The sequence below is a fragment of the Numenius arquata genome, chromosome 10, assembly GCF_964106895.1.
Source record: "Numenius arquata chromosome 10, bNumArq3.hap1.1, whole genome shotgun sequence".
NCBI lineage: Eukaryota > Metazoa > Chordata > Aves > Charadriiformes > Scolopacidae > Numenius > Numenius arquata.
Genome location: NC_133585.1, coordinates 30,061,791 through 30,084,317, shown reverse-complemented (window position 1 = coordinate 30,084,317; position 22,527 = coordinate 30,061,791). Strand labels below are relative to the sequence as shown.

General features: G+C 45.2%; 1 protein-coding gene across 2 annotated transcripts; it reads right to left on the bottom strand.

Annotated features, from left to right (window-relative positions):
• Positions 1 to 1,342: 1,342 nt before the first annotated feature.
• On the bottom strand, positions 1,343 to 20,660 carry SETD7 (SET domain containing 7, histone lysine methyltransferase). 2 transcript variants are annotated; one of them, XM_074154540.1, is made up of 8 exons: positions 20,522 to 20,660; positions 15,199 to 15,328; positions 9,507 to 9,708; positions 7,440 to 7,629; positions 5,699 to 5,780; positions 4,452 to 4,569; positions 3,994 to 4,151; positions 1,343 to 3,016 (listed from the first exon to the last, which is right to left on the bottom strand). In XM_074154540.1, exons 1-8 carry the CDS (start codon positions 20,559 to 20,561, stop codon positions 2,836 to 2,838), a joined length of 1,101 nt encoding a protein of 366 aa, XP_074010641.1. In that variant the 5' UTR covers positions 20,562 to 20,660; the 3' UTR covers positions 1,343 to 2,835. The 2 variants fall into 2 exon arrangements, with proteins under 2 accessions (XP_074010641.1, XP_074010640.1); XM_074154539.1 differs by having other exon boundaries at positions 1,343 to 3,040; positions 20,522 to 20,561.
• Positions 20,661 to 22,527: the final 1,867 nt, after the last annotated feature.

Below are 22,527 nucleotides of genomic sequence, written 5' to 3'. Positions count from 1 at the left end.
AGAAGAATTAAAAGGCTTGGTCCTGAATCAAGCCAAAGCAGCTTTATAGTCACAACTTTTATAGAAGGTTGGTCACTGAAGGAGGGATCTATAGGAGGACCAGTAGATTTTAACAGAGCAGAGAGAAAAAGGACAGTAGAGCTAACAGAGACAATGGCCACAGCTGTGGCACACTACCAGGCTACAAGCATACGCAAGAGCAAGAGAATCTTCTTGACTATCACCAGTTTAACAGCTTTTGAGAACACACAGGGGATACCTCAGTGCCTTCTTTTTTTTTTCTAGCATTTCCCTATTTTAGGACGCAAAAGAGCACCTATTTGTATTCATCTCAAAAATCAGGCAATATGAAGACTGACAAATCTATTAAAACGTAAGCAACTCCACACGAAGAGGAGATAGCAGAAGCATCGGAGATTGATCAGGAACGAAGCCAAAGGAGCTCTAGAGATAGGAACATTTTAAGCACGATTCTCTAGCGGGCATAAAGAGGCCAGCAGTCCAAAGCAGGTTATCAAGACTGTGGGAGGAATTACCATCCATTCACAGCAGGGTGCAGTCACGTATCTTCCCTCTCCTCTTCCCTGCACATAAGCACAAGCCTCAACTTTGCAAACTTCATGGTCCTGGCAGAATAATCCACCGGATACACACAACGTCTTACTACCAGCGAGGCACGTGTTTCTGCGGATGGCTGAAACACTAATGGTCTGAAATAACGACCTATGGGCAGGGAGGGAAAAGATCAAGACGTGTATTTCTTTTTGAGGTTGATTTGCTGAAGCCGTGCTGCCAATCAGCCTTTGACAAGTCTCCCTCACCTGTGAGGCTGGGTCCCTGAGCTGTCACCTCTGCCAGCCACCTTCCTTGGACGAGAAGCAGAGCTATGGCCTGAGCCTCCAGCGCGAGGAGACGGGTGGTGCCAAAGCTCACGTTCAGACCACTGCCGGAAGAAAGTCAAAAAGCCCTGAGCCTACCTGTCCCCCCCCACTCCCTCCCAGCACCAGCGCAGAGTAGCTCTTGTGCAAGCTTAAATGGTGAGGTGCTGGAAAAGGTTTGTGATCAGTCACGGAGACTAAGCAGAGCCCCAAGTTAGAGGGGTTCTTATTAACTTTGTAGAGGTACCAAAGCAAGGATTCTCAGACTGCACAAAACAGCAACCTCATCCTTCCACTTGGCAGGTACCAACCCAACACATTCTCCCTGTCTAGCTCCCCAGACAGCCAGACACCTCCAACCCTTCAAGCAACCAACCAAAACGTGTTGCAATAGAAAGGTAGGTCTGATTTCCAAATCATTTATGTTACATATATACAAACTTTTTTTTTTTTTTTTTAAAACTACAAACATTTAAAGAAAGTGTTGCAAATGCATTTGAGTTTTTTTCCCAAGCTGCTAAACCCAAGAGAGCATCGGAGTCCCAGAAGGGTTCCTGTATCCAGGCCGAGATGATACATTATTTCTCTCTTATACAGCATTAGGCAAGAACCAGTACAGTATCTAAAAAAATGCACAACAATTTCCCTATCCCTGAAAAACCCCAGAACACAGCCCTGCAGATGAATTTTCACAAGCCCCCAGCTGTTGGCTGCAACAAAGCTATGGATTGACTGCTGTTTCTAAATACGAGCAGTGAGTGATGTTTTTACATTCATTGTTTGTCTTTCAAAAAACAATCTTTTCACATCCTTTTTTTTTTTTTTTTTTTTATAAATCTTACTTTGATATCTCATACTATATTAATTTACTGTGTCTTAAACCAGTACTACTAAAAGATGGCTACAAGGCTATATTCTTTGTCAACTGAACACGTACAAAAACTACAGCTCTCCTTAACCAAGTACTACAGCCTGCCCTCAAATACATACACCTCCTTTAAGAGAATTCACATCAGATGCAAATATCTCATTGCTAGAATTTTTGCCTTGAGAACTGGCCGCTTTAACAGGTGAAATACACAAACCAACTCATGGACACTAATGCAAGTAATGTGCTTGCCTTCCAGAACATGAACTTCTGGAAGTCCTTCAAAAAGCGAATCTTTTTTCTCCTTTCAAAAAATCTTCATGCAAAGAACAGCTTCATTTGCGTGTCATAATCATAAATTAAATAAAATAAGCCAGCCGTAAAGGCTAGATAAATATTAGGTTTGGACATGTTGCTATACTATTTAGAGAGCCACAGAGACCAACACACAGCACTCTCACATACACACACAAGCCTTTCCACTAGTTAGAAAGGATTTTCTCCTGCAAAAGAGGATTTTTAGAAAGAACAACGTTCAGACAAGAGGAAAGGGGAGTTAAAACCCAGCCTCCTATATGCTAATAAATAAACTGCTCTATTGCAAGATTCAGATCAAAGGTTTAAAAAGGCAAAATTATGCTACTATTAGAGAATATCAAAATATTACTGTTATCATCACAAGTGGCATATATGCAAAATGCAGTTGCACAATAATGCCTAGGCAGATAGAGAGCAACACTAAGTCTGCCGACTAAAAGTGAACGATATACCCATTTTAGTTTTCTGTCTAGTCTTTTGGCATCTTTGCATATGGTGCAAAAGCAGAAGCTACCAAAGAATATCACGTCTCGTATAGAATATTAAATAACTTCTCCAGATAAGACTGGTGCAACGCTAGCTAATTTTAAATCTGCTATGAGTAACACAGTCAAACCTAGTTAGTATGCAAGAAACTTATCTCTTAACACAGAATGCAAAGTTATGATGCAACAGCATGAACAATCCCTGGTTGTCCAGTTTTCAGTATAAAGGTAGTGCATAGATCCAAGTTTCTATTTCAGTTTGCTGAACGGAGGAGGATCTCCCGTTTCACTTTTGCTGGGCAGCCTGGAAAGCTTTCAGTTCCAGCTGGTACCACTCCGGTGCTTCCGGCCCGTTTTGCCCAACGGGGTTGTGATCGTATCCGTAAGCCACTGTTAATTCTTCATCCTTCTCCACAGCCCTGATGGTACGGATACACTTGATAGGCCCAAAACGAGGATGAACAAACCTAGACAGAGAATAAACACCTTTGCTAGGCTTAGCTGTCAATTCACAGACTCCGTTAGCCCCATTTACAGTTTCAGAAGTCGCTCACAGTTCAGAGTTACATCAAATAATCTAATACCAGATGAGTAGATCGTTTTGAGTCAATCTTATGAAGACGTAAGTAATAAGGGCAGAACCATCAACATATTAGATCAGCTTTGAGTAGATCAAGTACTTGAAATTTTTCAACAGTTCTGCAACATTGCTTATTTGTAATAAGTAAACAGAACAAAGTTAGTGTTAATAAGCAAACTACCACATGCTTTCAGAGGTAAACATCTGCATGACAGGAAAACAGTATAGATTATGAGAGACTGGAGAGCATGGAAAATTGCTCATCTTAATTTCCACAGTACAGGTTACCTACCAAACCATCACAACATAGTTCTCCCAGGGTCCCACAGTAAAGGGAACTGGCTTATTTAATGAAGGAAAACTATTTTCTACATATGTATCTCCACAGGTCTGTTAGTTTATACATTGCTAAGAAAATATTTATACCCTTGAGCATATGTACAAGCCAAAAGTTTCCGAGAGCTCTGCACCAACTGCAGAGCAGCAAGACGCTTGGCATTTTGAGTTTCAGAAATGACAGCACATTTGATTAGTGCTGGTCAAGCAGTTCAGCAAACACTGTGCAGTCCTACCCAAGCTAGGATTGAGAGAGCTGTGCTTATGCATTTTAGAATCAAGAGGCAGCTCCTTAAGTTCACGACAAAATTAATACAGTTGCAAATTTCAAGATATTCCATGGAGTAAGTCCCAAGAGACACCAAGCTCCCGCAATGCCAGGCAGTTTCCAACTCGGCCCAGGTGAGCAGGAACTCCTCCCAGCGCCTGGACTCGTTATTCCCAGTCCCATTCAGCTGCCCAGAAACACCCTGTGAGCCCCCACCACCAGGCTACAGCTTCCACTCTGAAACACGGGACTCTACTTACGGGTCATAGATGCAGTTCGGAGTGAAAGAATGGTTGGCCTTATGCCCCAGCGAGGCACAGTACTTGGCGGCGTGGTTGTAGGGCTCTGGCACATCTATGACCGTTTCCTCATCCAGGGATATTGTATTTCCATTGAGGGCCCAGTCTCTGCTGTCTACCTAGTTTTCAAGGCAAAAATCCAGTGTGTGTGTGTGTGGAGGTGTCAGCTTTGCCAGCAGTTTGAAAGCAAGCATTCAAATATATGCAACTAAAGCTTTTCCTGCATGTATGTCATTAAAAAAATAACCCAAGCACTTTTTTTTTTTTATTTATACACAGCTGAACATGCAATTTCTTTCAATAAACTCCACCATATTAAATCTTAAGGGTGAGAAGTGGGTGGGTGTAAAATCCTACTACAAGGAGAAGGTTTCAGAAGGCGCAATGAAAATTCAGACTGACTTTTTTGTCTCCTTTACCTCCTGGTGTGTAATTCGCACTCCGTTGTAAAAGGACATAACTGTACTGGCTTCTGCTGCTATTTTCGAAAATAATCCTTCTCCGGCACTGGAAATTAGAGAGACATCAACATACACCCTACGAGGAGAAAAGGACATGGCATTAGTGATTGGCTACAGTTTTCATTTTCAAGGATTATTATCACAACACTACTGGCATAGAGATTAATACTTCAATATAATAATAAAACTAATAATAATAATTCAAAACCTCCGAATGCAACTCCTTCTCCTTCCTCTCCTCCATAATTTCACTATTTCGGCAAAATAGAGATTTGGTGGGAAGTGGGGACTGACTTTATCTATCAATTTGAGACGAGTTTTTCTTTAAGTGCCAGTCTACTGTTGGTCCTCAACAATGGCTTCAATCAGGAACACCCTCAAAAACATACCAGAACCCCAGAGGTCCCCACTAAGCTGAGGCTGCTGATGTGTACGTGCACAGATGAGCAAGAGTTTTCAAGGCGAAGCCCTAAATCTTTAAGAACTTGATGCAAATTAACGCCAGCATTTTACTAATCACTTATTTAGATATTTCAGAGTATCAGAAAAGGACTACAATCGAGGTACCTACAGAGCAAGGCCTCTTAAAACTCTAGGTAAAAAGTGTAATTGTGGAATAGCCATGGAAGAGATATCGCTGACTGACCGTGATGAGACAATTGCTAAGGAATGTGTTTTGACATTACAGGGTTGTCACAAACAGTATCTCACTTTCCTCCAGCTTGATGATTTACTCTTGTTGCTTTGCTACATCTGTAAGGAGGGCAGGAAACGTGCACGACGCGTGCCATTCAGCGAGACACACTGAATGCAGGGCACCACAACCTGAAGCTAGTTACGCATCTGGAAAATAGGGAACAGCACACTTTTTTTGTGCGCAGAATATTGTAGATGTGGGCTACTGGTGGAGTCCAGGATTTGACTGAACACGCCTTTGAAATGCTAAGAAATTATCCTAGATTAATCTCTTCAAAAGTATTGCTGCATTCTATCCACTAGAGTACAATTTTATTGTGCGAATCAGAAAGAAATTCAATCAATTCAAACGCTGACTGACGTGCAGTAATGGGTTTCATTTCACAAACCCTCACACGCTTTTAAAGAAAAAAATTAAATGAGAAAAGGTTTGCAAAATTAGGTTCTAAATATGTAACAGCAAAGAAAAATGGACAATATGGAAAGAGGGGAGAAGAAAAAAAGCCTACCTCTCTGACTCGTAAGGATCAGGAAGAAGTGCATTTGTAGAAATGCAGGATGAAGTAGATTTGTCAAAACTGTATACTGGGCCTAAAAAAACAACCAGAAATCAACAAAGGAAATAAACTAATTGGCAGTTCTGAATGCATGCAACCCTTAACTTAATCAAGGCATTCAAAAATTAAATTTTAATGACTGCAAGGAATAAATGTCATGCTTCCAAAAAAAAGGTATTTAAATAGAGCTGCAACTGTAAAAGTTTCTTGATTATTTTTTCCGCTCAACATACTAGAGTAGCAGTATTATCACAAAAAAATTATATATATGTTCTTCAAACTACTAACTTTTAAAGGAGGACTGGATAGTCTTTCAAAACTGACCCTCCCAGAGTTTCTAGTTAAAACTAAAAAGCAAAGCAAAATTTTACATGATATATTCAATAACACAGTAATTATAAAAAATCTTGGCCTATTTCAAATATGAAATGTTTTCTAGTCCAAATCCTGAAGATACTTCAGCCAGAAGATAATGTTCAGTAATCACAAAGTACACTTGCTACAGTCATTTATTTCCTGCCATTAATAAGCAACTCAGTGGTACAGCTCTAATTATACCCTTACACCCCTCTCCAATCAACTGCCAGAGGACTATCTGGGAGATAACTTAAGATGCAGGTGGAAATTAGATGGGGGAAAAAAAAACCCAAACGACAATATTACATAGTTTGATAAAAGGCCATTGTCCCTGGTGTCCAAGAACTGTCCTGACTGAAGGCAGCTTTCTCCAAAGCGTAATTTAATCTTATTTACAATGCACAACTGTACCTTCTCAGAAGCTATCTGTTAAGTTACATTTTTATTTGCTATTACAACCGAGAGATTTAAAAAAATAAAAAAAGTCACACGCATTTGCTTCTCAACACCTTCTCACTGAGTTTTATGTTCTTATTTCATATCGAGTGAGACAATCTTCGCTGGCAAAACAGTAAACGTGTTAGCATAGTCTCTGTTTATTACTCATGGCCCTACCCACAGCGTAACCCACTCACCTCCAAAGCATCACATACACCTCACAGCAACAAAACTTCTCCAGAACTATAGGTCCAAGGCATTGCTGCCCTGGAGAAGGAGCACTGGCTACATGGGTCGAAGGCACTACCCCAACCATTTCATAGCCGCTTTCTACCAGCAGACGGACCAAAGGGTGCCAGTGAATCAGGCTGTTACACAACAACTGAACCCAGTTCACTAATTCCAATCCCTGTGTCCTTTTAGTCGCCTAACGCGGATGCCAGAATATTCACAGCACGAACACTCACTTGCACAAAGCCAACTGACAGAGCTACAACCAAACCGTGGCCTCCCTTCTCCACTTCTAGTTATTTTACTAACAAAACAATGCTGGTCCAGCATTAACGTGGTTCAGCGGGTTCTCATGCTGGCCCTGATGGCAACAGCGTGTGCTGAGGAGCAGGACTGCATCCATGAACATGCGAGAGAAGGGTTACGGAATGCAGTTCAGCAGCACCACCGCACGGGTCACGTCCCGTTTCTTCCCAGAGCAAAGGGATGGCTCCACGTGCCTTTCTGTACACATTTATAATTTAGAAAAAGGGCTTCTCACTAATAGACTTACTATCTCATCACAGCCAGCCTTTAGAGTCTCTAACAGGGAACATTATAGAAACCAAGCTGTTTGCAGCGAAGAGCTGGTAGCAAGAATACCAATTTCTGTGTTAGCTGAACTTACTGCCTGGTACTACTTCAAACTGAGGTTTCCCGTCCTCTACAGATGTCAGAGTCGCCAGCTTTGCTTCTATCATTTCTCCATCTATGAACCTTCCAGAATACGCAGTCTTTCCATCAGGGTACACATAGGCTATTTTCTCTCCAGTCATCTCCCCTTCTTCATTCACTTCTCCCACAAGGCTGCCTCCATCCTGAAAGCACAGGCAAGAAAGAAAAGGCAAAGCGTTTAAGGATATTTTTTTTACTGTCTTCAGTAAAAGCAAAAGATTTTTCCCAACTTTTTAAAGAAGCAATCAGTACAGTAAGTTCAGATGTGAGATCAAGAAAATAAGTGAGAAACAGACATGTGAAGAAGGTGGGTGAGGTCATTCCAGTCAGATTAAAACTGATAAAAGAAAGGAACAGGGTTTTCTACTTTGTTTGAAATAGGCAAAACCCAAGGTCTTTCCTTCCATACGACACAAATACTGAGTTTCAGTTGGCAAAATTTTTATGTGAAGAGTCTGCACACCAAGGCCCAAAGCCAAACACAAACTTTGTCTGAGCTTTTTTTAGTATGATACTGGGCTGGAGGAAAGAAAAAAATTAAAACACTGCCTCGCTTACTGCTAACTCAAGGTACGTCAAAAGACTTGAGCCTACCAAGAAAAAAAAAGAAAAGAAAAAGACTGGAGAATTTCTCTGTCCCCAGCATCCCCCCCCCAGTGTCAGGTGGTACTCGACGAGAACAACTGTGTGCTGAAAGCCATCATCAGCAACACTTTTCCACTCTAAGGTTTACACATTTTAGCCCTGGGCTTTGCCATCTGTGATCTGCCTGCAACTCCAGTTAGGTCTATTTCCGGGATTACAGAATGAGATGCAGAGATTCGCACACGTCTAACAGTTTCAGGTGTTTATTTCAAAAAGGACATGGAAACATCTTCAAACAATGCCCTGGAGCAAAACCAGCAGGTGTGATGTGGAAACAGGCGATTTAGATCAAGATCACCACGCACAGAATCTATTTGAGCGGCACCATTTCGTTCAATTCCAAGGATGAAACAGCTTCAAACATACTGTAGTAAGGAACAGTGAACCTTAATTTTGGGTAAAAATTTGTGCACATAGCATCATGCACAGAACCATGCATAAACAAACGGCAAAGCGTTTTTGAAACACCTTGTATCCTTTATTTTGACAAGATGATAACAACAAAGAACCTCCAAATACCCACATTTCCAGAAGATACAGCAACACTTCGTCAGCTGGAAGATGAAACAGGAGACATGTGACCTGAAGGGTCAGCTGTGTGTATTTTATACACTAGTACTGGAAAGCTGCTACCTGTTTGGCAGCGTACACCAAGCATTTGTTAATTCTAACACACATGCTTAATGGCAATAGTGTAAAACAGTAAATAAAATGGACAGCCAATGGTGAGCATTTGAAATGAATCTGCAACTAAAGTATGTGCAATATGTAGCACAGGAATAGACTGGGTTTTGACCAGCAGCTTAATTACATGCAGATGTTTCCCCCTCCTCAGCACAAGGTAAAGACTGAAAGGCTCAAGTCTAGAGTGTTGTGTAGGACTGAATAGGAATTAAAAAAAAAAAAAAGTTACGTCTAATTTGTTGGGGGAAACCAGACTTCACAACATACCCTACAGAAAGAGACAAAGTCTCCCCTCCTAGTTAAATAAGAGCTGCAGGTTACAACAGCTCGCGCAGCTCCCACGCTCCTCACCTGCAGCCAGCACGCCAAAGCGGCAAAATCACCAGCTCAGCCTTCCCAAAGAGCTACACATAAATGCAGTTCCACGGGGCTGGGTACCCTGGAAGATGAAAATAGTGGAGGCATCTTGCAGCCTTGCTGAATCCTGTCTACTGGGCAAACATTCAAGACTGAGAAAGTTTAACTGTATATTGGATTATTCAAAATGAGAAGGCACAGCTCTTCCACTCAGTTTTTTGTGTGTTGACTTTTGGATAGCTAGGTCATGCTGGATGTTTGTTTCAGCTGGGTAGGAAAGAAAGATATATAATGGTACTGTTCTGCAATAAGGTGAGCAGGTGGTCAGGCTTACCGGGTAATAAATCCAACAAACTCCATGACGAATGTTGTCTTTATACTGCCCTTTGAATATCAGCCGCCCATCACTGTCATACTCCTGGGCTGGTCCATTCAGCTCTCCATCCACGTATGTGCCATGAAGGACCACTCCATCCTCGTAAGTGTAGATTCCCTGGCCTTGCAGGGCATCATCAACATAGTACCCTTCCAGGGTGCTGGTAAAGAGAGAAAGAAAACGGTACTGAAAGCCATCCCTGGAGGTATTTAAAAGACCAGTAGATGTGGTGCTCAGGGACATGGTTTAGTGGTGGCTTTGGCAGTGTTAGGCTAATGGTTGGACTCAATGATCTTAAAGGTCCCTTCCAACCTAGATGATTCTATGACTACTCATCTCTCTAAGAGGCAAACCCAAAGCCTCAACACAAGGCACAGCACAACCCTGCTCCTCTGCTCATCATTCTACATATTACTGGTACGGAGAGGCTGAGGGGAAGCCTTCAAAAAAGTCAGGTCCTAGGAGGAGGTAACTGTTGACGCCTGGTTTGCTGTTGCCAGGTACCCTACAGCCCTCCCCAAAATGCACACCACCCCTGCAACAATCACAGCTTTTCTTCGTTTTCTCGGTGGCCTCTCTCCGAGAGCCCAGGCTGTCTCAGGGCAGAGCCACGTGCAGGCAGACTGGGAGGAACGCTGCCAGGGCTCCCTCACTGGGACATCGCTTCCAGCATCCAGGCTCTGACCCCTGCCAGGCATCACTATTCCCCCTATCCGAAACCCTGATGTGTTTGCTAGTTTCAACCAAATTTGAGGGGCACAAGAGGAAGGGGATAAACCTGACTTCTCTGGAAGGCCAAGATGAAAACCAGAACCTTTTTTCTACAGACCTCCAAAGGCAGAAAACAACTTACACTGTCCTTTCACCAGGGTGCGCTGCATGGGCACAGCATTATTCATCTAAATTACACTGCTGAGCTTTGTTTATCGGCTGCGGTAGCAAATTACAGTAGCGAATGGACGCTCATGATCAAAGAAGAAATTATTGCTCAAGCAGGCTACTCTCACATTAGGATTTTCTACCTCCTACGTTTGGATCTTTACTGACATCCCTCCGGCGAGGTGACACTGAACTGCCATATATGTGGACCAAAAACATGTATGGCACAAAAGGGCACAAACTGCAACCTGCTACCAGTGCAGCGTTAGCTCTCTAATGACAGGCTTAGCAGCAATCTGTACTGGATTTGCTAAAAGCACTGGCATTTTTCATGGTGTTTTTTTTTTTTTTTTTTTAATTAAAATGGAACACAGCCTGTCAAACAGAACTAGTGCGACGCCTGGATTTGAAGAAAGAAACATTTCACTTCAGTTTTGTCTCGCAAACGCTTTAGAAAGGCTGCAGTAGCATCTTGCAATCTGCTTCGCTTCCTTTCTTAAAAAAAAGCTGCTGAGAGAAACTACAAAGAAAGAAATAACTGAGTAGATCCTCTTTTACAGTTAGGCTTTCATTCTCAGGTTAGAACCAGCATAAGGAAATACAAACTGTTTTGCTTTTTCCCCGGCGTATTTAGCTCACAGCCAGCTGCGGTACACATACTTTCACTGCGTAATTCTTTTTCTGATGCTGACTTCTAAGGTATAAGCCCAAACAGTGTCTGGGAGCACATGACTCTACCTGTTTCACGAAACTTTACAAAACGTATTTTCAATAGCCGTGGAAGGAATGTTTTCTCAGAATTAACTTCCCGGTTTCTAAAGCGTCACTCTGTTTGGCAAGCTGGCTGAGGTTTCCATAGGAAAATACACTACAGTAAGAGAAGGTATATTATCCATAGCAGATAGTGTGTTTAGAAACAAGGCTTGAGCTTTGGTTTTTCACAGCTCCCTTCATAGCAATGCTGTTTTATACAGCTCCCTTCCTCGCGCCATGCGTTGTCCCACAGCAACGCTCGCACAGCCTCAATGCAAACCCCAATGCAGAGCAGGAACGGGCAGGAAGGCTGTTTTGCTTCTCAGTCGGATGACTTTCTTGATCCAGGTTGCTACAGAGCTGCACAGACAGCTATGGCACCCCAGCACAGGGAAGGAGCAGAGCAGATGAGGGAACCACCAGAAATCTATGCACTTACTCGACTACAAACGACACCACTTTCTCCTCTAGTTTATCACAGATCACCAGATTTGAATGTCACTGTAGCTGACACCACAGGCAGAGTCTACATGTAGGATTACTCTTTAAAAGAAGCAGCCATCCCCAGTTTATGTAATGAAACACACCAGTAAACCTTCTTGTTAGCTTTAATAGTACTAGTTGAAGTTAACAAATTGCTAAATTACAACAGTGCTTCAGTACTAGAAAAAATATCTTTTTTTTGTTTGTTTTACTGTTAACTCAAATTGCTAGGTTTTCTTTGTATTAAGCTCCAAACAATGTCCAAAAGATCCATCTCTTTCTACTCACATCTCATCTAAGGAAATCAACAGAGAGATACCTAAAGGAAGAATTTCATGTCTTTCAAACTTGCCTAAAAAGTCAAGTTCTCTAAAACTTCCCTGCTTCTCACAGTTTTTGGAGGTTTTATTTTTCTCCCCCCTTCTCTCTCTTTCTTGTTTTTTTAAGGTCTCAAAGTATAGTGTCTGCAGCCAGACACAATACTTGCAGCCAAGACCTGACCAGCGCAAAGAGGAATAAGCAGCTCCTGTGTCTTCAATAAACAAAACCTTGTTAATACAAACCCTGAGCTAGCCCATACTTTTCTCGTTTGCTTCTCAGATTATCACATTGTGGATGATGTTAAGTTTTACTAAAGTCAAGATTTATCGGATGTACTGTCTTCCCATTAATCTACCAGGCCCAGAAGGGATTTAGGGTACCCACTACCTAGAGAATAAAGCAGTGATAAGAATTGGGGAGAGGTGGCAATGCTTACTGCAAGGTGCTTCCAGGTATTAAGTTACATCAAGAGACCACTTTCACAGAAAGAGTGGTCGGGCATTGGAATAGGCTGCCCAGGGAGGTGGTTGAGTCACCATCCCTGGATGTGTTTAAGAGACGTTTAGATGTGGTGTTGGGGGATATGATATAGGGAAGAACTTTGTAGTGTAGGGTAGATGGTTGGACTCGATGATCCCAAGGGTCTCTTCCAACCTGGATGATTCTATGATTCTATGACCCCGATTCCCTTCATCCCTTGCTCCCCGATCTCCCCCCTTTCCCTCTATATGGGAACGTGGAAAACTTTTTCTTAAAAAGAAGACCATTCCCTACTGTGCTCTGGGAGATGTCAGTTTACAAGAGTTTCTAGTTAAGGGAGAAGAGGAGCTGCAGCTCTGTGCCAAACACAGCTCTCGTGCTCGCCGTTATTGCGCAAAGCATTTTGTAAAGCGCACTCCAGCAAGCCTTAGCACCAGCGCAAGCTCAAGTACGCCATCCAAAACAGGGACTATGCCAGAGGTGAAACCTCCCTCTCTGAAAGAATTATGTTGGGTTTTGTTGCATTTTTGAAGGGAGAGGAAAAAAAAAACAACGGATATTTCATCCCAGGTTTCCACTCCTTTAAATAATCAACAGGAAGGGGGCAGTTAATCCAATAAAGGAAAAGAGTTTTCACTGAGGCAAACAAGGCAGCCAATCCTATTTCCCGACGCTCAAAAAATGAGGATAAGCTAGAATGCTTACACTGCTGCCAGTCCGGTGTCTGACAGGACCCAACTACTCCCAAATAACAGAGCTACAGCAGTTCAGCCGTCAGCCTTTACCAGCAGCCTGCGAGGGAAACGGATCCAGGAATGCTGAAACCAGCTAACTTACTGCCCTGAAGCACACGATACTGCAAGGGGAGAGACGTCTGGAGAAATTTTGGGGGTTTCGTTTCTCTTCTTCGTAAACGCTCAGCCTTGCCCACGGCACAGTTAATGGAAACAGCACCTCCTGTTTTATGCCAGGCCATTCTTCCTGCAACACGTCACGACACCTGAACCATCCACTTCAGAGAGCATCTTACTCTTGCTAACTGGACATAGCTAGGGAAATTGCAACTAGTAACCAGAGTCACTGCTTGGTTAAGGCTGCTTTAGGTAACTTAAAATAAGCTTAGGGCAGTTTATAAAAATATCCTGTTTTTCAAAACCATATTACAGACTATTTTTGTGTATTTTTATTCTGCTAGTTCCTGAAGTTACACAGTAGACAACTGTTCCATTTTTTAAGGGTTATGAAAAAGGAAAAAAAAAAAAAAAAAGAAAAAAAAAAAAAAGAGCTGGCAACACTGAAGTGGTACAGAAAAGGCTCAGCAGCAATGTGGGTTTTCCCACGGAGCACTGCCTGTACCCTGGCTTACTTGGAGGAGCAACCCTGTAAACAAAATAGTGGGTCAGTTTCTCCGACTGTACAATCAGCAACTGCTCTGCTGAGATCATCAACAAGCACAGAAGCGTTATGTACGTGTCCATAGAAACGCTGTCTGCCAACTTAAAAAAAAAAAAACAACAAAAAAACCAGGCTATTTTAGAGAGGTCAGCTGCTGGGCAGTACTGATTTTCAGTTACTCACACAAGATTTAATAAGCCCATTACCAACAACAGTGGGGATTTTTCTTCATCCAAGCTTAGAGGCCTGACCAGTTTCTGCATAACTGAATAAATATATTATCTTTCTCATGAAAAAAAAAAAACAAAACACAATCCCCAGTATGAAGCAATTGCAAAGGCAAGTACAGACAAGGAGCTGACTCACTGAGACAGCACAATACCTCCGCTCCTGCTCAGAAGTTCGCTGAGCAGGAGGAGAGTAGACCCGGCACGGCTGTCAGTTTAACGGCTGCTATTCATAGTGCCACCGACAGCTGCAAAACCACGAAGAATCGTGTCATTTTATACATCTGCTGCTCCTTTGGAGGAAGTTCTGGGCAACTGCAGAGAGAAATGCTGCAGTTGGGGGAAGATGTACAAGGTGTTCATAATGAAGACCTGAGAAGAAAACACATGCATAGGCACAGACTAGCCCAACTTCACTGTCACAACTCCCACTGAAGAGAGGGGAAATTATAGGGGCTTTTCTGAGAATAAATCAGGCCACAAGCAACTTGCAGAGGATTAGGTAGAGCTGGGAACAAAACCATATTTAACTCAGTCCTTTAACCACTAAACAATTTCCAAGACCAAGCAGAGGGTAAGCCTTTCTGTGTCAAGGTCCTACATCTTCAGCAGGGGAGTTGGACTAGATGATCTCTAGAGGTCCCTTCCAACTCTGACAATTCCATGATTATGTGATCTGTGATCTCTGCGGAAGGTCTGGCACAGGGAGCTCCCAGTCTCTGTCTAGGGCAGCAAGACAAACAAAGAATTCCACCTGCAATTATGGGCTAGAACTTCATAGTCCAAGTCGTTGTCAGCATGGTTTCCAATAGTTCTGACCACCTCCCAGTTCTTACGGTCTCTAATTAGTTCATAACTTTACAGTGCTAATTAGAGAGCTCACATGGCTGCATTCTCCCACTAGGAAACAACTCCAGGCATCACTTTACATAGAAAACCCCCAAGCCCACAAAGGTATGGCTACAGCAGCAGCAGAGAAAACCTTCCAGCTATGGTTTTTAATGAGAGATCTTATCCAGAAACTCAGCAGCATATGATCAGTGTAGATTAGTTTGGTATCACTGCAAGCAGGAGGCAGAATATAGAAGAAAAACTGAAGAGCCAGTGTTTACCTTCCATCAAAAAAGAAGAACTTGCCACGGCCATTCTTTTCTCCATGCACAAAGTTTCCCTCAAATCTGTCTGTCGATGAATAAGTGACTGTACAGAATCCATGTGGCAACCCATCATCATCTAGACGCCCTGAAATAAGATCCAGACAAAGGAAAAAAGAACACATTAAACATTATATAAAATTGCAAACCTGTTCTGATTATGTAGACGCTTGAAATGCAGTAGCTCCCTAGTACAAAACAAAAATCTTCATCAAAACATTTTTGTTAGGAAGAGTGACCAGAGATTCAGTACAACTGAAGTTTGTACTTGTGTACTGCACTTTGCTTAAAAAAAAAAAAAAAAAGGGTCGGGATAAAAGGAAAGGGATGAGAGACAGCAGAGAGAAGACTAAGCAAAAAGACATACTTCTAGAAGAAACAAGGTTCATACTATCCTAACTTGTGTTAATGTATGTCTTCAAAAATATAATAATTCTTTGTCTAAAATATGTATTTCCTGGTGAGAACAGAATATAGCAGAATATAATAGAATTTAGACTTCAATCCACGGAGTAAGGAAGGTTTGTTTTTTCCTTTTGATGAATGCATGTCTTACAACAATGTGGGCATGCCGTCTCATAGCTATATCCACAGGAATTTAAAGAAATAAAAGCATGTAATCTCTAATATTATGCAATACGTCTGTCAAGTTACTATTTCATATTTTAAATGCTGCTCTCCAGTGCCTTTCTGACGTGTTCACATTACACCCCCCCATCCCATTCTCCTTCCTAGCCATATCAGTTTTCCCCATTTACAGCTGTTGGACACAGGGAAAATGGAGGGACAAGACACTTGGATCCTCATATATGTGGGTCTGTATTTTACAGAATACAAATGGCCAACTCTAATTAAGTTAAAGCATAATAAGGCTCCTGTTGCATCTCTATCTGCCTCGTCAAAGCCAAAAGCAAACGGAAGGAGAGTGTTTTAAACAATTTGCCTAGTTTACCTGTGTGAACTTGGAGTCCTTAGCACTGCGTTGGCAGAACATTCCTCCAACCACAGAATGAAGAAGCTCGAGCTCAGCAGGGCTGCTTTCACCACAGCGACACACCAGATGCGGGTGCAACAAGCTCCCATGGTGACATTTTAGCAGGTATATATTTTGCATGAAAACTGACGAATAAATCAAAGCTAGCGTATATTTATGTTCTCCCACATTTCTAAATAAAACCCGGACCTCTGATCCCCTGAGTCTCTTGGTGAGGCACACAAAGCCTATTAGAGATGAAAAGACAGCACACGCTTCCGCTTCTACAGGCTTTGGATCAAGCTCTTCCCTGACCAAATTTGGCCTAAACCAAAAAGGTTCAACACATGTATGGAAAGGCAGAAACAAACTCCAGTGTGAGGGGGAGCAATTACAGCCGAGGCTGATGCAGGCAACAAGATGCACTTCAGTATTACCAAACCTTGAGTCCCATGCCCAGAGAGAAAACAAGCTCTGCAGACAGCAGCGGGAAAAGCCAGACACCCATGTGGCTTTCATAAGTCCATCTATGCGTGCCCCGATTGCAACAGGTCCACAGGGTTTAGGAGGGAAAAGGGTACCCAGAGGGCATACACATACCCACATGTTCTTCTCACATCACCACGAGCTACTGCTTCCTTGGGATGCTTCACAGCCCCTCATGGACATCACAAACAGGCGCGGTACGGGGCAGCATCTGGTTAAGTTCTCTCCTACAAGGCACACAAGCTGCCCTAGCCTTTTAATACCAAACTGACCGACAGAAGAATGCTACACAGCGCAGGATACTTTGTCAGGATATATTTCCTTTTGTCTATCTCAAAGTGAAAGTTCATTTAAAAAGCCAAACAAACAGAGAAAGTGAGAGAAGAAGAAAGAAAAGAGAGACACAAAGACAGAGGAAGGAAAAAACCAGCTAAGCGAATATTCCTCAAAGTAACCAAGCAAGGCCGTGCAGGTTTATTACCCATCTCCTGGCACTTGTAACATTAAGTATGAAAATGCACCTAGAAAGGTGGTGTGCAGGAGAAAACAACAGTGAGACATCTGAACTCATCCAAGATTCCCTCCCTCCACCCTTCCCACACGTGCTCCCCAAAGTTTCTCTCACACCTGCTCTGGCACTTGCCTGGCACCCTCTGCAAGCAGCACAAGTCACCAAGTTGGCAGAAAATTCTTCCCTTTATCGTTTTGTTGCTGGTTCAGGAAGCTGACCCTGCATCCCACCGCCACGGCAGAGCTGGGGGGCTGGGAGCTGACCTGTCCCTCTCTGGGATAGCAACCCCCCCCCATGCTCCCAGTTCAGCCACCTCACAAAACATCACTGTGCTCTTAAATGTTAAGCTCCCACTCCAAGCTGGACTGAAAAGAGTTAAAAGCTTGAAAAGTTAATATAACCAATCACACACTGCTTACTGCCCAAACCCAGAGAAGTTACAGGGTAAAAAGAGTGAGAGTTGCGGGGGGGGGGGGAAGTTACAGCGCTCAAGTTTTTTAATAACTTTGAAGAGGAACACCTTAAAACAGAAAGGGCAGCATGCCGCTCTCTCCAAACAGAAGAAAGGCTTTTTTTTTTTCCTCCCATTCAGCCAGGAACACCCTTTTTGTAGAAAGGAAAAGTTTTAGCCGTTATGCCAATTTAACTAATTCAACTGATCAACTACTTTCTGATGCGGGCACCTTTTTCAGAACAAAACCAACTATGTCAACGTTGATGGTTTTAATTAAAGGCTTCAGTTTTATCAATATGGGAAGGGTATATTGGTGTAAATTATCAAACCCTAAAAAATACAGTACCAGTTTTTCCCTCACTATAGGAGCAAAACTTATTAAACACTTGGATTAAAAAAAAGATACGCTGACAGTATTGATACATTATACTATTAAAAAAAAAGCCCACAAACTTGCAGCTTTGATCTTTGTGACTATCTAGTTTTGTCAAGGTTTTGCTGGAATGCAAAGCCCGACACAAAAGCTACCACGCTTATACACAGTACGCATGCCAGGACTTTGGCACGCTAGGATACAGGCTATCCCAGAGATTTAAATGGTCAGCTTTGATCCGATGGCCTCCAAAAAGAGTCTTAATCTCAGCCATAGCACAAAGAATCCAATTCTTCTAATATGCTAGAGATTTTCCCCTATTGGGGGAAAAAAAAAAAAAATACCCCCCAACAAAACAAGAGACATTCAGTCTCTCTTAGTCAATAGGGGGAAAAAGTAACTTCAAGTTTAATTACATAGATACAACTTTTCCTATACAGCTGAGGCCTTAGGCTCTAATTCTGTTCCTGATGAAGTCAATGGAAAAAATTCTTATTATTTCAGTGGGAGCAAAGCACAGTGTTCCACTTCCCTTTGTCGCCTCTCTCCTCCATTTGTGTAAACAAACCCAAAATGCCTGAACATATTTTAAAATTATTGTAAAACCTCACTTTTGTTACTTCTTTAAGGGTCTTTCAAGATATCCTCTTAAGCTCCAACCATGAACTTGTCAAGAAAAGGAATTACACTAAGAGGGGCTAGTTCACAATGCAGCACTTATCAAGAACACTGATGCATACAGACCAAAGATAAAAGCCCTTTACTGTCAGAATTACTATCACTTAACAGAAGACACACAGTTGTGCATCACCAAGAAGAGATTCTTGCCACAAAGGTGCCAGATGGGTGTTTTAGGAATAACAACAATAAACCGACCTCTCCCCCCTACAAAAAAAAAAAAAAAAAAAAAAAAAAAGTGTTGATTTCTGTCATATTTCTAACTTCTTTCCAGTAGACGCAGAAACACCCAGCCACCCTATTCACCCCCAAACAGCACCCTGCTTGCGTGTCACTCGGAAAAACACACACTGTCGTATACATTGCTATAAAAATCCGTTTCCTTAGCCCACAGAAAGGCTAAGCAAACCCACGATACGGCAGAATGCTTTACCAGCAACAGGAGGGTCAAATCTATGACTCTTTGGCCGAGACCCAGTTACAATCCATAGATTTGAGGAGCGGGGAGAAGACACATCCCTTAGGGCAGAGGGCAGCCCCCATCCGTAGCACCCCGCGTCCCAGGAACCTCGCTCCCCTCACAACCGGTGTTTTACACAACTGGGCTTTTCTGTGGCTCTTGTTACCACACACCCAGACATTAAATCCAGATCCCTGGCAGCAGCTGCTTTGCTCACCGGCTGCTCTCAGGCTAAGCTGCCCTGCTCGGTGTCCGCTGGGGGAAAACGTGGCTAATCCCCCCGCCACGGGACACACGCAGCCCACTGCCCAGCGGAGAGCCAGACCGCCGCCTGGCCGCTTCCTCCCCTTAACCACCAACAGCTGAAAAAAATCCAGGATCGCTCTTCCCGGCAGGAATCGGGGAAGCCTTGGGGGGAGAGCCGGCGCCTTCACCCATCCCTTTGCCCAAGAGGGGTGAGATGGGGCGAAGCCCGACCGCGCTCCCAGATGGCCCCTCACAGCACGGCAGCGTGCTGAGCTTGGGTGCCGAGGCGCCCATCATCACGCGACGCCCTTCCAGAGGCCTGCAACCCTGGGTTTGTTTTCTTTTATAAGCTCTGGAAGGGCGAGTTGCCCCCTCAGGAAAGGCGAGCAGAGAAGAGGGTGGCCGCTACCCACGGGGTGAGCCTTCCCGCTCCCACCGGGGTGGTGGGGTACGGCCACAGTCGCCTCCCTCCAGTCGCCCTCTTCCCTTTGCCACTTGCCCTAAGGCAACTGCACCCTCCGAGCGGGGCTGTCCCTCGCCCCTAGAGGGCTGACCGAAGGACAGCCACCCCCCCCGACACCCCAGCCCTCCCCCCCCTCCGCCCCAAGGGGGCTACCGCACCTGCGGGGAAATAGCCCGTCTCGCCACCGCACCGAGGGACGCGGTTTCCCTGGGACGGGCGGGCGGTCTGCGGCCGGCACAGCAGCCCCCGTACGCCACTGGGCCGTGGCCGGGGCGGGCCAGACCCACCCGCGCGCCGCCGCCGCCCCGTTACCGGCGGCGAGCCCGGCACCACGACACGGCTGTGCCCCCACCCCACACCAGTAAACCCCTCCTCCCCCCCCCCCCCCATCGCCGCCGGTCACACACCCGCCACGTGCGCGGCGGCGGCGGCGGCAGCGCGGCCGTTGCATAAGCCCGCTGATGTCATGCGCTGCCGCCGGCCCCGCGCGCCCCTCCCGGGCCGCCGTTCCTCGCCCCCCTCCCTCCCTCCTCCTTCCCTTTCTCCCCCCCCCATCCTCCCTGGCACCCACGGGGACCCCTTCCCCCTTCCACCTCGGCTCCCCCCCGCTGCCGACCCCCCCCGCCGGGGCAGGTACCTTCCACGGTCTCCTCCAGCGTCTCCTCGTCGCTGTCCATGGCGGCGGCGGCGGCGGCGGCGACACCAGCGGCGACGGCGGGCGGGGCGCAGCCGCGGTAACCCGGGCGGGCGGGCGGGCGGGCGCGCGCGCCTCGCCCCGCCCCTTGAGGGAGGGGCCTCCCCGTAGGCCCCGACCACTGCTCCCGGCCGGGAGGGGAGGGGCGGGGCGCGGGCGCGGCTGAGGCGCGCGGGTTGAAGGCAGCAAGATGGCGGCCGCGGTTCCCCCGCCTCAAAGCCGACTCCTGCGGAAAGCGGCGGCACCGCGGGTCGTGCCCCCTCGCCCCTGCCCCGTGCGCTGGCGGGGACTGAGGCGAATGCGCCAGGAAATGGTAAAATTTCTGCCGAGGAATGTTCCGAACGTGGCACGAAGCTACGTCCAGCGGCACCCGCGGGCCGCTGCCCCAAAGCTGCAGGTCACCTCGTAGAGCAGGCCTCCTTACCGACCCCTGACGAGCACCGTGGCTCTGCGCCTCCCTCGCCGCACCGAGGACCGCTCCTGACCTGGAGGGCTTGGGCTGGAATTTGAGGAACCCACAGCAATTTGTTGTTGTTCAGACAATTATTCTCTCACCCCATGACCCCTTGCCCCCACCACCACCCTGGAAGGGGAATTGGGGAAAAACAAGGAAACCTGAGGATTGAGATATCAACAGATTTAATAGAATATGACTAAATAATTCACATTAATTGTACTAAAGAACCAATATTTATCCCAATACCAATATAAAATACACAAGGATTATACTCAGCCCATTCTGTCAGCAGGAAGGGAAGGGCTCAGGGGTCCAGCGCTGGAGCAAGGATTTCTCAGGGTCACAGCCATCAAGGGAGAGGAGAAACTCCCCAGCAAACTTTCTAATTTAATATTGAGTGTGATGTTCGTGGTATGATGGCCAGTTTGGGTGAAGTGTCAGGTCTCACTCGTCCTCGTCCCTGCACCTGGCGAGCTTGAAAACACTGAGACCTTGAAACCCATGCACCATAGCTGGCTATAAAGTAAATATTTTCACAGATTCAGATAGTAGAATCTTCTAAAAATGCATTTTTCCCAAGCATTAGAAGAGAAATTACTCCTCTGTTGCTCAAACCAGGATGCTGTCAAAGCAGACAGGCTCTTGCATTTCGGTTTTGCAGGAAGGATGACAAACCCAAGCAGCGGCAGCAATTTGTGAGCTCTTACCCAGGGGACTTGAGGATGGTGCTCTGTTACCACATGCCTCAGTGTACTGCAGGGACCTCGCTCTCCACCACAGCTTGGTGATACGCAGGAGTCACCTTAAAGGAAAGTCAAGTGTTTCTAGGTCTTCCAGCCGGCTGTCTTGGGAGCACAGGAGGCATCTCCTTCATCCTACTGGAGATGACCTAGACAGCCGGGGACTGGAGCACGTGCTCTGCGAGGTGAGACTGAGGGAACAGGGCCCGTTCAGCCTGGAGAGGGGACGGCTTTGGGGACACCCAGCAGCAGCCCACCAGCCCTTACTGAGGAAACAGGCTCTTCATAGTGGTGGGAGGACAAGAGGCAATGGGCATTACTGAAACCGTGAGGTTCAGACACGAGACAAGGAGAAACTTGCTCCCCGTGAGGGCAGCTGAGCGCGCAGCAAGCTGCCCAGTGAAGCTGTGCAGTCTCAATCCTTGGGGGTGTTTAAAGACCAACCAGATAAAGCCCCAAACAGCCTGATCTGGCCTCAGAGCTGAGCCTGCTGTGAGCAGCAGGTTGGAGCAGAGACCTCCTGGGGTCCCTTCCCACCTGAAGGACTTGGTGAGTCTACGCTGAGTCAGCCACGTGCTGCCAGGCAGTGCTGCTGAAGTCAGGGACAACATCACACTGGGAAAACAGGACAGCTACAGCTTAGCGACACAAAATAATTAGATATGTCTGCAGAAAGAGAGGTAGGAAATCTTTAAGCAGGAGAACAATGAGGTCAGTATTTGACCTAATTGACATGACAACTTATAAAATAT